The sequence below is a fragment of the Mirounga angustirostris genome, unplaced genomic scaffold, assembly GCF_029215605.1.
Source record: "Mirounga angustirostris isolate CCGP_5_RB_7025 unplaced genomic scaffold, mMirAng1.0.hap1 SCAF_3, whole genome shotgun sequence".
NCBI lineage: Eukaryota > Metazoa > Chordata > Mammalia > Carnivora > Phocidae > Mirounga > Mirounga angustirostris.
Window position 1 is genome coordinate 86,235,781 of NW_026991711.1, and position 16,683 is coordinate 86,252,463.

The window sequence follows — 16,683 nt, forward strand, 5'->3', positions numbered from 1 at the left end:
AATGAGAAAACCATAACAAAATGCCAGTGCCCCTTGGACACTCCAACAGAATACCTACTGAAATAGCAGGACTCCGGATGTCTACAGCATAGTCGGCCTCAGAGGGCTGGATGTTCAGTTTCAAAACATTATGCAGAGAAAGGCCTTCTATTCCCAATCTATGCAGACCCTCCATTACCCGAGCTTCATTCCTCAATATATCAAACAGACTGGGGGGAAAAAAGGTATTTAGTAGAAAAAGTTTAAAAACAAAAAAAAACCTCACCATGAAAAGATTTATCAGTTCAAATTCAATGCCCTGTTCAAACTAGCCAAGAAATCAAAAAAGGGAGCTCTTCCCCTTGCTTCATCTCATCAAAATATAGAGAACGAAGTAGGTAGGACTTGCTTCTTATTAAACTTACCAATGTATCTATCCGGTATAAAATTATCTCTAAATATAAATACACAATTTGAGGATGAAATAATCCTCATCTGAATTTTACACTGCATGTTTTAAAAAAAAAAAAAACACTATGGTAACCTCTCTGTATTATTTCTACATAAATCTGCAATTATCTCATAATTAAAAATTTATTTTAAAAAGTAACTACATTAGGGGCACCTGGGTGGCTCAGTTGGTTAAGCGACTGCCTTCGGCTCAGGTCATGATCCTGGAGTCCCTGGATCAAGTCCCGCATCGGGCTCCCTGCTCGGCAGGGAGTCTGCTTCTCCCTCTGACCCTCCCCACTCTCATGTGCTTGCTCTCTCTCATTCTCTCTGTCTCAAATAAATAAATAAAATCTTTAAAAAAAAAAAATAACTACATTATATAGATTTAACATAGGTTACAACATCAGTGTCAATTTACAAGATGCACACATATACAACCACAGTAAAAGGTCTGGAAGAATTTATACCCAACGTAAAGGTTTGCTAGGGAAGGTAGAAAAGATGGGAAGGAAGAAGAAATAAGAAGCCAGGATGAAGACTCTCCTTTTCTTAGTTCTTTTATCTGTGTATCACTTAAAACTGTTTAAATAAGCAAGTACTCAATTTGTAAACTCTGAAAAATTAAAGAGATAGGCGCATATTTTTTACTTAAAAAAAAAATTACAAATCTGGACAATCTTTTTAAAGCATCCACATCCATTTTATTTTTTACTAGCTCTGAAAAGCAGGAGGAGGACATAAAAGCTCAATTAAAATATCTTATTGGGGGAACTGGTTCTTCGGAAGCAGTAGCAGCTTTTGCTTTCACTATTATGAAGCCATAGGGTCAACTGTGTCAATCTTAATTCCAAGAACAAAATCTGAATTCTACCTAACTATCCACCCGCCCCCCAAAATTCATAAGGTCAATTTAGAGCTAGTTAGTCCTGAACTACATTTTAACAATATAAAAAGGTAGATACTTTTTTTTTTTTAAGATGTATTTATCCATTTGAGAGAGAAAGGAGAGAGAAAAAGCAAGGGAGGGACAAAGGGAGAGGGAAAGAGAAACCCAAGCAGACTCCACATGGGGCTCAATCTCATGACTCTTAAGATTACAACTCTGAGATCATGACCTGAGCCGAAACCAACAGTCAGCTACTTAACCAACTATGCCACCCAGGCGTCCCTAGATATTCAAATAATATATGTAAGATGGAACACCTTCTGAGACACGGGAGGCAGAGGCAGCATTTTGAATAAACCTACTGCACACTGTTTCCATAAGTAAAAGAACCCACTCGCACTCTTTTTTTATGGATAAGAGAAAAACTATAGCTCTAAAAGGGCATCCACGAAAGACACTTAGGCCTTCAATGTCCAAGGCCTTGAAAGTACATTATAATAACAAATGACAGTATTATTGTGTCATCCCAGTCATCCACTCAGGACTCAGGACTCATTACTCACTCCACCTCATAAGCCATTAGGCTTTGCAACATGCCACGTCAAGTAGGAAAAACAATCTGAACATGCTATGAGAAGCTAACATCATAAAACCTTTCCAGAGAATAAAAATTATCCATACCTGAATATATCCTGTGTATCTAAATCAATATGAAGTCCATTGATAAACAGCGCGGAATCTCCAGGCTGTAATCCTAAAGTTCCTTTGAAATACTAAAATATTAAAAAAAAAAAAAAAAGTTAAGGAGCAAGAAGAGAATGTTTAACAAAAATTTCCATCTTTCTGACTTTAGTGTATGTGCAAATGTTGCATCCTCTTATTTAATATAGGAAACCCTAAGGTTGGGTTAAGATTTCCTTTTATGTACTCCCACAGACCATTCTTAGCATTTACTACATTGTAATGAAACTACTGTTTCATGTGAAATATACCTCTCCTCCCTTTCCTCCTTCCAACTACGATTAATACAACGGTTTCCCATAATGTAGGGGGAAGGAGGAGGAGGGAGATTGATTAAATAAGCCAAGTGCTGAGGGTCATTTTGATAAAAGGGGACTTCTTTTACTATTTACTGTTTGTGATGCCAACCAAGGTGGTGGTGATAGCGGTCACTAACAGCTGGGCCTTCCTGATGAACTCCGGGGATCTAATCTAAAAGGGTTTCAAGACCCCACACCTCCCTTAAACCTTCAAACTAATGCACACTAAGAAGCTGAGTTGCTGCCCTGGAGACAGCACCCACGTGCACCTAACTGTCCAAGACCTGGTCTCCATGGGGCCCTTCAACTGCTGCTCCCTGAGACGGTGGCTCCCTGACACACAGGTGACTGTGCAGTCCCTGCAGCCCTTCAGACCTGCCTGACCCATCAGACACACTGCTTGGATGCCATGCTGTAGCTTCTGTTGACTTCTATCTTTCCATTTAATTACTCTTTCTTTCCAAGGAAACTGGGACTACTATTCATATTCCACACCACAGGGAGCTAATCCACACAGCAAAGGGAAAAAACTACTCAGATACTAGGGACAGAACTTAAGCCCTTAGTTCTCACAGGAACAAGAAGGACAGGGACTGTTGAGCTCCTTTCATTTCCCAGGAGTCAGCAGACTAAGACAAGTAAACTTTAAGGTCCAGTATTGCATGCGTAAAGCATAAAATGATGAGGAAGCCACAGCCTCTGTTTCTTTGCCCTGCAAGGATTAAATTGCAGATAAAATAAGGGGAAAATGGAGAGTTGCATCAATTCAGAAATGGAATTTCTTACATGGGCAAGAAAAACTCCATGTCCACTGACACCCAGGCTATACACCCTCTGACTGTAAGAAACACTGATTCTGAGCTGCTAAACATGACTCCTATCTATTTCAAGATCTGGGTGCTGGTAAGAGAGCAAAGTTCACTTTGTGAAAATGCATCACACTAAAGATAGAGCATTTGTGCACATTTTTGCACGTGTTGTATATTTTTGTATTTTATACTTTAACAAAACATTTAATAAAAAAAAAAGAATCCAGGAAATACTACAGTCTATATAATTTAATGTTTTGTTCTCTTGCGGGGAAAAAGGCTTAAGTATTGGTACTGTTATTCTGGAAATCAAAAATAAAGTAAATAAAAACTGTTAATAAGGTTTCTTCAACTTAGTAAATATTTGAGATAAATTTGGTTTACTTATTCCTCCGATCTATGTAATTAATATCTCACATGTAAAGGTTTTAAAAATCTGGGGTAAAGTTAGTAGACTGAACACAAGCATTTCTTTTTTTCCCTCCTGAAACTCTGTTGAAATGTCAGTTTTTTAAAAAGGGACTTTTATAAAGTTATAAATCCACAACAACAAAGAGAACAAAAAAAGAAAAAGGGCAATTAATTTTGGAAGGTGGAAAGGAAATGCATGAATAGCAACTGTCTTAGCAACCCCGAGAAAGCTGAATGGCAGGCCAACAGTGGGAAAAGCCAACAGAAACCACAAGTTATCCTGTGGAACTCTTCAAAAGGCTCAAGAATTGACAGCACAAAGAACACATGTATAAGGGGGTAATCACTAGGCTAGAAAATGAGTTCTGATGGACAGCTTTTTAAAGATAAGAGCCCTCAGACTCCCCTGCTCACACAGTAAGGTGACTGCTGTCATGACTCCCTCTACTCCAGAAAAATGAAGGAAAATTTCCTGGAAAGAGTGAAAGAGAGAATCTGGGAACTTGGGGAAATGAAGCACAACTGAGGGCAGGGACCCCTCACTGAAAACTGGGGACTGGGTGTAAGTTCTACTCAGGCAGCCAGACTTCACCCTCCAGGAAGAAGATCAGAAGATCCTTTTCTGGTGACTGAACAGCTCAAGAGGAAAGGTATCAGGATACTGACACCTGAGGGTGAACTGGGGTGAACTAGGAAATTGTCATACCAGGAGAGCCTACAATCAAAAGCCTCATTCTTAAGGCTTCCCACAAGCTCTTTACTGCCTCATTCTCTTCAATATGAGCAGCGGTTCACCAAACATGTAAGGAAAGCCTCTAACATTAAAGACAAGAGACCAAGACAAAAAGAAAGTCAACTTAAGAGGAAACAGAGGGTGCAAGAGAGAAGAAAACAGGGGCGCCTGGGTGGCTCAGTCTTTACGTGTCTGCCTTCGGCTCAGGTCATGATCTCAGGGTCCTGGGATCGAGCCCCGCATCGGGCTCCCTGCTCAGCGGGAAAGCCTGCTTCTCCCTCTTCCACTCCCCCTGCTTGTGTTCCCTCTCTCACTGTGTCTCTCTCTGTCAAATAAATAAATAAAATCTTAAAAATAAATAAATAAAACTGAGGGTTGTTGGGGGGGGTGGGGGGGTGGCTGAGTGATAGACATTGGGGAGGGTAAGTGCTACGGTGAGTGCTGTGAATTGTGCAAGACTGTTGAATCACAGACCTGTACCTCTGAAACAAATAATGCAATATATGTTAAGAAAAAAAAAAGAAGAAGAAGATAGCAGGAGGGGAAGAATGAAGGGGGGGGAATAGGAGGGGGAGACAAACCATGAGAGACGATGGACCCTGAAAAACAAACTGAGGGTTCTAGAGGGGAGGGGAGGGGGGTGGGAGGATGGGTTAGCCTGGTGATGGGTATTAAAGAGGGCACGTTCTGCATGGAGCACTGGGTGTTATGCACAAACAATGAATCATGGAACACTACATCAAAAACTAATGATGTAATATATGGTGATTAACAAAATAAATAAATAAATAGAAATTTTTAAATAACTAAATAAAAAGATAGAAGAAAACATACACATGCACCACTGATAGCTTCAGAAAGATAAAAGAACACCATAAAAAGAGGAATCTAAGAACAGCAACTCTTGGAAATTAAAGATTTGAAAACTGAAGGAAAAATATCAACAAAGGAGTTGAAAATCTTTCCCAGAAAGTTTAAAAATAAAACATAAAAGAACTGGAAAATAAGAAATAAAATGTATTTTTTAATTAGGACAAACTAGTCAAGGAGATGCAATACCTTAAAAATGAAGAATTCCAGGAAAACAAAAAAGAGAAACCAAAGGGAATGAGGCAAAGAAATAATTCAAGCAAATTTCCCAAAACTAAAGGAAATTGTTTTCCAGATTTGGAGGGGCCACCATTCACCCAACAGTACAGAGAATTTTTAAAAGGCACAGCATTGTGACATTTCAGATTATAGGGCTGAAGAAAAGATCCTGAATGATTCTGGAAAGAAAAAACAGATCTCCTACCAAGGGTTCAGATTTCTCAATATCCACAATAGAAACCAAAATTCCAAGAAACAATGCCTTCAAACTGTCACCCTTGACCCCCTGAACTCAGGACTGACCTACTGAACTCAGGAAACTCCTAAAAGGTTCAGTCTGTCAATTTCATCTTTTAGAAACTAACAAATTGCTGGAACAGAGAAAGAAACTTGAGGATAATGGATGACACCTGTGCAGATGAATCAGAAAGTGCTCCTTCCTCAGCCTCGTTATAATGTTAAAGTCCCCAGTTTAGGGAATAGTCATCCCAAACCCTAATAAAAGGAGGCAGCTTACCCCTATTGGAACAGTCATAGCTTTGGAAATTATTCCCTGTGATCTCCCTATTTATACAAATAAAGATGACCTCTGAAGGCAACTCTACCTGGTATAGTCTCTGTCTTATTACTTACGAAGGAGCAGACCCACTTTGGTCCGGTAACAAAACTTCTAAATGACTTCCAATCTAGAATTCTATACCCAGCCAAGATATCAATAAAAACAGAAATGGAGGGATGTCTGGGTGGCTGTCGGTTAAGCGTCTGCCTTCAGCTCAGGACATGATCCCAGGGTCCTGGTATCGAGCCCCACATCAGGCTCCCTGCTCAGTGGAGAGACTGCTTCTCCCTCTCCCTCTGCCCCGCCTCCCTGCTTGTGTTTTCTCTCTCTCTCTCAAATTAATTAATCTTTAAAAAAAAAAACAGAAATCAGAAATTTGATTTCTCAGAGTCTGAAATTTACCTCACATGCAACTCTTCTCATGAAGAATAATGTGCTACACCAAAATACGGGAGTAAACCAAAAACAAAGAAGACCTGGAATCCAAGAATAGGAGATCCAACAAAAGAGATTAAAGCAAGGTCCCAGGATAACTGGTATGCCCTAAATAAAGAACCACCAGACCACAGTGGAGCAGAACAAAAATCGATGAAATCACAACAAAAATATACAGAGAAATTGGAGAGACAGGGAAGTACCAATATGGAGTAATGGCAGACATAGGGGTGAGGGGCAGTGAAAGAAAGTTAAACTTCATCCTTGTAATGGAGGCCAAGACATAAGGCTGAAATTGGAAAACACCGTACCAGTTCAAACTTGCTAGAAATCTGGGGATAAATATCAAAACAATTAGCTTAGTGTTGAAAGCAGATACTTCTAGTAAGGGGGACAAAACGGGAGGAAGTCATGTTAGGAGGATGCTGTTTATCTAAACAAAGTGGTGGCACCATCTGATTTTTTTTTTTAAGATTTTATTTATTTATTTGAGAGAGAGAGAGCACACACACAAGCAAGCAGGAGTGAGGAGAGGAGCAGAGGAAGAGGGACAAGTAGACTCCACACCTGGTGCAGAGCCTGACACGGGGCTTGATCCCAGGACTCCTAGATCAGGACCTGAGCCAAAATCAAGAGTTGGACACCTAATCAACTGAGCTACCCAGGCACCCCTGATGTTTGAATTATATTCATATTCAACCCTAATTAAAAATTAAAAATATAAAGGGCGCCTGGGTGGCTCAGTTGGTTAAGCAACTGCCTTCGGCTCAGGTCATGATCCTGGAGTCCCGGGATCGAGTCCCGCATCGGGCTCCCTGCTCAGCGAGGAGCCTGCTTCTCCCTCTGACCCTCCCCCCTCTCATGTACTCTCTCTCAAATAAATAAATAAATAAATAAAATTAAAAATATAAAAAACGATTACAGAAATAAAACACCACCATCTTTACTAAAAGGAGGTAAAACTGTTAAATGTCATTGATGTAACTCAGATTTCCTCATCTTTAAAGATACAATACAAAACAGAAAGGAAAATAGTGATTTTTCACTGGGTAATACCTTCTGATTCTCTTCCACTTCGGTTCTAAGTTCCGAACTCACTGCTGTTTTTGTTATTGCTCTAAATAAATAAAAATGTTATTAGTGTTTAGTTTAACATTTGATATAAATGTCTTCAATTTCCCTATATTTATGTATAAAACAACACATTGCTCAATACATTACAAAAAACTAAATGAAAAAAAAACCTTCACCTTCACAAATAATTAAATACATTTCTCCATTCAGGTGTACGTATATTTTCATTTTACTACAAGATATGATGCCACAGAAAAGTAGCAGCAGTAGCAGCATTTTAAAGCAAGTGCAGTTATCCCCAAGATCTTAGGTTAAGTATGTGTAACTCCATTCCTATATATGATCTTTACTGTTCACAGGCTAAAATCTAATGTTAAATTAAGGTGACAGGCTGCTCATACTATTTGAGCACTTTTGGTGGAGGTGTAATCCTACATGTATATCTTCAATAGCCTGCTGAGCTAAATGAGAATGTACTTTATGATTTATAAGTCTAAGGAATATTTTCCAAGACTAATCAAATAAACAAACTTATTTATAAAATATCTCACATCAGAAGTCAAAACACCTTGTTCAGTTATTCAAGAAAAACACTGGCAACCATTTAAATCATTAGTCTCTAAAAATTTGGCTTTTAAAATCATTTTTTAGAAGACGTGGAGGACCATTATACAACTGAAAGCAGTATCCAAAAAAAGCTGCATTCAAAATCTTACTGTGTCACCATGAAAAAGCCTCTAGAACTCATTTTCCTCATCAAGTTTGAATAAGATGATATATATGAAACTCTTCAGGAACAAAACATTATAGTCCATGCCAGACCCTAGATTAGTTATATCTGCAGACATCAGATTTTGTTAACTCATCCAATCCTGACAGGTAGGTATCATTATTTCCACTTTACTGCTGAGGAAGTGAGGTAAAGAGAGGTTGCTTATTTGCAAACATCATGCAACTAGTAAGTGGCAGAGCCAAGGACACAAGCTAGATGGGTCTCTCCAACCACACAGTGTATGGCATTGCCACCTTCCCAAAAAGAAGCATGATTAGCGGTATGGTACTGGTAGTAAAACTTTAATTTTCTAAGCATTTTCATATTTTACTCACCTCATTTTGCATGTACACATGAAGATAATTAATGTATGTGTCAAAGAGAAAAATGTGTCAGAGCCTTACTCTTTATTACCTGGCTTTGGTAGGAAAATTTTGACTAAGATCCTTCATAACTACCAAAGCTAATTCAATAGGAGCAGCCAAGATTCGGGCAGCAGTCTGGAAACTGAGATCTGCAACAAGGTCAAATACAATTTAAAGTGCATTAATCTAATGCAAAGAGAAATAAGAAAAAAAATTTCTTTCTCACAATTTTCTTGGTAATTGAGAATGTAACCATTTCAGAGAGTGCCCATGATTTAATTTCAGGTTTTATGCACTTCATAGGTCCCCACAAAGTATAGCAAAAGACTTTAGTAAATTATGTTAAAAAAAATAATGTGATAACTAGATCTTTGGACCAGAAAAGCAAAAATATATCCTGCCATGTTAATGTCTTTAACATTCAACAGATACACTGTTCAAGAAACATATATATAAACATAAAGACTAAGACAAACATGTTTGTACTATTACCCACTTATGTATCTGTTTACACAGATAAAGATCTGGCACTCATTTTTATATCTACTTCTGCATAGTGTTATCTATCTCCAAAAGGACTTCCTTTCTTTTCTGATTAGTCATAATTAATCACTCTATATTGAAAAGCTGTGGTACCTTCAGAATTTGGCAAATAGATAACATTAATTTCAAATTCTAAATTTTTTTTAATACCATAAAATTTAGTCAAAAAGTAGGCCAGTGATTCCTCTACATGTTTACTACCTTGCAACTGCCAAACTTTTAAAGGTGCCATTTCATTGGTGCTTTCCACAAGATGTTTTCTGAGTTCTTTCAACTGCCCCTTCAGGTCAGGGTGCAGGTCTCTAAAAGAAACATAAAATCAGTCTTATTAACCTGTCTTTTCCTTCTCAAAGCACACTTAGAAGATGGCTCCAATTTTATCTTCATAATTTTCCCCTTAGCAATAAGAAAATTCCTACAAGATAAGAAAAATATTAAAGCATAATTATTTTTCTTAAAAATAAGCTAATATAGGGGCGCCTGGGCAGCTCAGTCAGTTAAGTGTCTGCCTTCAGCTCAGGTCATGATTCCAGAGTCCTGGGATGGAGACCTGCATCCAAGCCCTGCATCAGGCTCCCTGCTCAGTGGGGAGTCTGCTTCTCCCTCTGCCCCTCCCCCTGCTCGTGTTCTCTCAAATAAATAAAATCTTTTAAAAAAAAAATAAGCTAATATAGAAAATTACAACTTTAAAAACCATAAAATTTACAGATTAAAAAAATGAATCACTACAATAGTGATTCTCTGTGTCAGGGAGGGGTAATGGGACTGAAAATTGGGGGAAAGGGGACCCCAACTCTACCTGTAGTGTTTTACCCTTTCTTTTTTTTTTTTTTTTAAGTAAAAGAAGGCGTATGTTGGAAAAAACTTGATAAAGAGTTCTTTGGAGGGGCGCCTGAGTGGTTCAGTCGTTGAGCGTCTGCCTTCGGCTCAGGTCATGATCCCAGGGTCCTGGGATCGAGCCCCGCATCAGGCTCCCTGCTCAGCGGGAAGCCTGCTTCTCCCTCTCCCACTCCCCCTGCTTGTGTTCCCTCTCTCACCGTGTCTCTCTTTGTCAAATAAATAAATAAAATCTTAAAAAAAAAAAGTTCTTTGGAACCAAAAAACAAGTATGATTACAACCATCAATTATGGGTGTTAAGTACATGTGTGTTCTATTATTTTCCATACTTTACTAATCTTCCTAGTTTCTTAAAATAAAACTGGAAATATATCGCTGCCAGTCCCAAAATGGATTTCTTTCAGCTACATGCTCATAAATCCTTTAATCACATGAATAATACAACTTAAGCTAACCAAGATTATTGGGTTTGCTTTAGTTTTATCTTGAAATATAGTACATTCTATTTAAAGCTAGTAAAACAGAAGTTATAAGACGCAGATATGTATCATTTAGATCAGACAACAGATGGCTGGTAGAGTAATTCTGTTCCTTTAAATGCTAGAAACTCAAAATTTCTTAAATGCCACATAAAGTAAAATATTTACTCAGATTCTTCACCTTCCAACCAATTCATTTTCAATCAGTTACTACAAAATCTTCTTCATGATAAAAATATCAGAAAATGGTCCCATTACTTTAGATAGCTAAATAACTATTCTGAATGTCCACAAAAGAAAATGTCTTCAATACTCTACATACTAGCTTTGTGCTCTAAATACATAAAATCATAATGCTATCCAAAAAGCAAACATAAAAAACATGAATATGAAAAGAGATTCTGGAAACCTGGGTTCAATAAAAATGGACTCTGACTGCATACTAATGAGGCCCAAACTGATGTTAAACACAAAGAAACATGCATATGCATAGGATGAACTGAACTTGTGCACAGAAATTCAACATGAACTGAGTCATCTCTGCTAACCTGTTAGCCTGATTAAGTCATTGCACTGGGCCAAATATTAAAGCTCAAGTATATGGAACTGGACCTATACGTATTTCTTCAGGATCCATTCCTTTACCAACAACAACAAAAAAAAGCCCAAACAAACAAAAACACAAAAGCCAAAAAACTTACTGGGGCTGTCCTAATTAAGATTTCCAGATAAAGCAGAATTCAGGGCTCTAAACAATTTTCAAGGCATAATAGAAAAATAACTATTCAGGACTCTAAACAATTATCAAGGCATAATAGAAATAACTACAACATTTAAAATAACAACTAAGAAGAATTTTCAGCTATAAATTTCTATGATACTTTCATAAAATGGCTATGAAATTTTCTTCAAGAAAACATCTTTTGTCCTCTTTCATATAAAGGAAAGTCTAATATATTTCAACTGAATGTACCTTTTTTGTACTGTTTGAGGCTATGCTTAGCTTAAGTAAACAGCTATGACCTCTCTCACTTAAAATATTTTTTATTATCTTGAGAAAAATTGAGTGAAACAATTAGATATCCCTATTATGTGAATCAAAAACTGGAATGTAACTTTATGTCATCAACTGCAAGGCCCAGAAACGGAAATCAACTAAAGCCATAGGCAGGCCACCTTAATATCATTTAATAATAATGTGCTTCGGATGCCTGGAGATCATAAACTATACAGTAAGTGAAGTGGTAATTGCTTCGTATCAGATTACATATATAAAGTACTACTAAGAGATCTGTAACTCGGACAGTAATGAGAAAGATGATGCTTATTAATGGGAGGAAGCCTGGAGCTTTAAGAGAATAAGGGCATTTCCCAAAATAATATGCCATACCTTAATTTTCCAAAGAGGAACCCCTGAACTTCATCAATGGGATCATTTTCACCAATCACTGTGGTGTTTACCTCAGTTCCTATAAAAGCACAAGCAAATACATGTCTAATTGTTTAGAAGGGAAATTAAAATGTTATTAACTTCATAAAATTTGAATAATGGAAAGCAAATTAGAAACACCTTAAATTATAATACCATTTAAAACACTGAATACCTCAACGAACATTTTGCAGAGTCTTTTTTTAAACAAACAGAGTAAATGTGTTTTTCAATATATCCTGTGTTCTGGAGAAAGTAAAAATGGATTTTTTTCCTTACACTTTGGAAAATTTTATATGTTAACAAGCTCAAAATTAATACCCTTAAAATTATGAACAGTGGATTTTTCAGTATCAAAATTCTGAAGAATCTGCAATTAAGCAACTTAATCCTAAGTATAATTATTGAGAACAGAATAATGAAGTACTAGACTATCCTCCATTTACTCAAAACAATCATTAAAATGAGCGCATAAGGAAGAAATAGACTGCACATAAAACTTGTGTTTAAGGGCACCTGGGTGGCTCAGTCGGTTAAGTATCTGTCTTTGGCTCAGGTCATGATTCCAGGGTCCTGGGATGGAGCCCCATGTCAGGTTCCCTGCTTGGCAGGGAGTCTGCTTCTTCCTCTCCCTCTGCCCCTCCCTCTGCTCATTCTCTCACTTACTCTCTCTCTCTCTCTCAAATAAATAAAATCTTTGGGAGAAAAAAAAAACTTGTGGTTGAAATAATGAATTCAGAACTCTAGAGTAGCACAATAGGAAGTATATCCATAAGAAAAAAAAACAAAAAAAAAACACTATTCCAAATGCAGAAAATAATAAAAAACACAAAATTACTCATTAAGTATAAGATAGTTTTAAGATTTCACACTGGGTCACATACCAATGGCTATTTGTGAACTACATATCATCAATAACAACAGCTACAATTACTGAACTTTTTGTGCAAAAACACTGTGCTACCTTCTTTACTTATACATCTTATTTTCTCCTCACAAATACTTTAGGAGGCATATGCCATTATCTGCACTTTACAAAGAAAAAATTTAGGACCTACGGAATTTGCTTAACATCACCCAACTCAGAGGTAACAGAACCAGAATGCAAACACAGGTTCATCATACTCCTAAATCTATTATTTTGCATTAAGGAAACAAATTCCCTTTCACTCACATTTAAGGAAAAGAAAACACATTGGTCTTAATTTACAAATTCACCTTTCACCTGAGTATCATCCTTGGCCTTGTACTCAGTGCTCTTAATTGCCAACTCCACACCATAGCCAGAGAGGTAAACAGGCTCCTTCCTGGGATTCTGCAAGCAGAGTAAGTATTCCACCATTACTATCTGGTTCTTTACATGTCACAGTGTACAGGACATGAGGATGTTAATGCCACATAGCCACCACCCAGGATTATGCACTCAAAATATACTTAAACTTCCATGGGAATCCCAGCCTCCTTTAGATTTTGGGTATCCTCCACAAGTATGGGAATGGGAATTCCAAAGTAGAAGCAAAACCAGATGAAGGGACAGCTGACAGGGCAAAAGTAGCCAAACCATGTGAAGAAATGGAGAAAAAGAAAAGGAAGTTCCAGAGCCTACATAGCAGGGTTTAAAACTGATGAGGTTTCGGGCACCTGGGTGGCTCAGTTGGTTAAGTGACTGCCTTCGGCTCAGGTCATGATCCCAGGGTCCTGGGATCGAGTCCCACATCGGGCTCCCGGCTCAGTGGGGAGCCTGCTTCTCCCTCTGACCCTCTCCTCTCTCATGCTGTTTCTCTCTCGCTCGCTCTCCAATAAATAAATAAATAAAATCTTTAAAAAAAAAAACAAAAACTGATGAGGTTTCAAACCCTGAAGTACTTTGTTGGGACCATGTGTGTTATGTGTTCATTTTTAATTGAAATTTAAATGTCTTCAGGTAGGGTTTGGGCTGACCAACTGTCACAGGCTTACCACCATCCTGAATGAGGATGGCGCTTTAGATATTTTAATCTTTAGTAACAGCAATAAAGCCTGGAAAGCAGAGGGAAGGAGAGCAGTTGCCAAAAACTGGATATTAAAAAAAATCTATTTCTTTTCATACAAATTTTCATTTAAAAATTTTATTTTACTTGTATGGACTTACCACTCAATTTTACTGAGCTTATTATGACACAGAAACTTTAAAGGCTGATATGTTTACATACATACATATATATATCTATATATATATAAATGCTAAATGTTACAAAAGATTTTAAAAACTTAATTTTAAATCAACTCTGCTTGCTTTTATCTCTTTAGAAATCCTCCCTTTTCCATCAAATGAAAACATTCCAAAATGAAAAAAAAGGTTTGAAAGGAATGGAATTCAAGAATCAGTTTCAAAAAAAAAAAAATCAGTTTCACAGTATGCTGATCACATTAAATCTAGAAAATATAATTTAGGTAGTTCATTTTTAAATACAATGTAAACTTTATTAAGCCATTTTTTAAGCATAATTGTTTTATATTTCTTCAGAAACGCAAGCAAAGTACCTCCTGTGTGCAAATAACAGATATGATGAAAAGCAGTTCAAAAAATTTTATAAACGGGCAATATTATTAGCTTACATGCTAAGATCATGCTGGGCAAATTAACATTTATAAAAGTGCTAAAATAAATCAATACTTACAAGTATATAATGTCTGAATACATAATTGATTTTGCCTGCATTGCTTTTTGATATAAGCTGGCGGTGGAAATTATAAAATTCCTCATAACCAATCTCAGAGTAGAAAATCACCGCTGGGCTTTCAGGATTAGATGAGGGGTATCTGTGATCTCCTTTGAACAATAAAGGTTTGGGTCTGAAAATAAATATTAAAAGCTTAAAACTTTTTTTCAGTTTTTATTTCAATTCTATTTAGTTAACATATAGTGCTATATTAGTTTGAGGTATACAATATAGTGATTCAACACCCCCATACAATACCTGGTGCTCATCACAAGTGCACTCCTTAATCCCCATCTGTTTCACCCATCCTCCTACCCACCCCCCCTTAAAATTTTAAACTTAAAAAAGTTCTTAAACACTAAAAACAGTACAAGTTAGCTACAGCAGCAATAACTTAAGATTATAAGCAACTTAATACAAAGAATATCAAAATCTGAAACAGTTCTCAGTTAGTAAGAATACTGTTAGGTATTAGTCTTACTTATTCATGACCAAAAATAATAAAAGTATATTATATAAATACCAACTATAAAAATGCAGGCTTTGATTCATAATTGTTACCAATTCCTAAAGAAGGATGAAAGCCAGAAAAAGGAAACATATCCACATTTCACAATACTAAAACTTTAGTAAGTTTTTCTACTATATAAATAGATTATTCTTTTTTTTAAATTTTTATATATTTTAGAGAGAACGAGAACATGAGCAGGGAGAGGGGCAGAGAGAGAGAATCTCAAGCAGACTCCACACTGAGCACAGTGCCCAACGCAGAGCTCAATCCCACAACCCTGAGATTAGGACCTGAGCTTACATCAAGAGTCAGATGCTTAAATGACTGTGCCACCCAGGCACCCCTAAATAGATTATCCTTTTATCTGAAAACATAAGTACAAATAATGTGAAAAGACAGGATGCTTTAAGCACATAAATGCCAACACAGCATCTCCCTCCTCCGTATTTTTACTACTATGATCTTCCTACTAAATGATGTAAGTTTTCCTCCTGAATTTTATAACTCCACCCTCACAAAAAATTCCCTAATAATGGTATCAAGATATTAATAGATGTTGGGGGCCTCGGTGGCTCAGTCAGGTGGGTGTCTGATTCTTGGTTCCGCTCAGGTTGTGATCTCGGGGTCATGAGATTAAGCCCCGCGTTGGACGCGGAGCCTGCTTAGGGTTTTCTCTCTCCTTCTGTCCCTCTCGACTCACTCGCTCGCTCTCTCAAAAAAAAAAAAGATATTAATCGATCCTATTGCACAGACTTTATGACCTGCCATTCCCTCTTACAATAAACTATTTTATAATAAACTATTCCATCAAAAGTAAAGACATATAAATACGGATGTTCACTATAACCTTACCATAATAACAAAAACAAAAAAATAGGAAACAATTTTAAAAACTATCAGTAAAAAACGATGGAACATTCCTACATAGTTATTTTGCACGCGTTAAAAATAATGAGGTACACCTACATGTACTAATGGAAAGAAACCTCTTGTAAAAATAAATCTACATACCTGTATAAATTTATAACCACAGAAAAAAGTCTAAAACAGTATGACAAACCATTAAAAATAGTTACCATCTCTCAGAAGAGGAGACACCATCGCTCTTTTCTTTATGAAGCCCTACATTATTGTTTTAACAAGTTAAAGAAAGAGTTTTTTTTAATCAATTATGTTTACTCCAAGGGAACAGCACTTTACCACGCAAGCCATTTCGAATGTCCATTCCTGGACCTGGAGATAGCTGGAACACGCACCCCATTTTCTGGTTGTCATTCTGAGTAAAAGGCCCTCATGCCATTTAGTGAGCAGAGAACAAGCGCTGGGCAGACAATCTTACTAAAGAAGAACTACCCTGCCTAAAACACTCTTCTGGTACAGCAGAGCAACACCACAGAACGATCACTGTTATCTCTAAGAAGGTACAATGCAGTTACTGCCACAGCCAGACAGCAAGAGGCACCTGTTATATCTGTCCACCACAGGAAACCTACCATTAAGCAAAAAAGCCAGCCCATTAATTACCAATTTAATATTCAAATTAAGCTTGCAATTATCTTTTAAATAGTCTCCTTTG

At 37.1% G+C, this 16,683-nt stretch overlaps 1 protein-coding gene across 6 annotated transcripts in view; it reads right to left on the reverse strand.

Annotated features, from left to right (window-relative positions):
• The window catches only part of UGGT1 (UDP-glucose glycoprotein glucosyltransferase 1), a 139,024-nt gene that overhangs the window by 102,563 nt on the left and 19,778 nt on the right, over positions 1-16,683 (reverse strand). For all 6 annotated transcript variants that reach the window (XM_064586350.1, XM_064586349.1, XM_064586352.1 and 3 more), the window contains exons 6-13: positions 14,555-14,729; positions 13,113-13,209; positions 11,856-11,934; positions 9,350-9,450; positions 8,655-8,754; positions 7,451-7,511; positions 2,000-2,091; positions 59-209 (exon numbers count right to left, since the gene is read on the reverse strand). In XM_064586350.1, the coding sequence (XP_064442420.1) occupies positions 59-209; positions 2,000-2,091; positions 7,451-7,511; positions 8,655-8,754; positions 9,350-9,450; positions 11,856-11,934; positions 13,113-13,209; positions 14,555-14,729 (856 nt within the window). The remainder of the gene's footprint in view (positions 1-58; positions 210-1,999; positions 2,092-7,450; positions 7,512-8,654; positions 8,755-9,349; positions 9,451-11,855; positions 11,935-13,112; positions 13,210-14,554; positions 14,730-16,683) is intronic.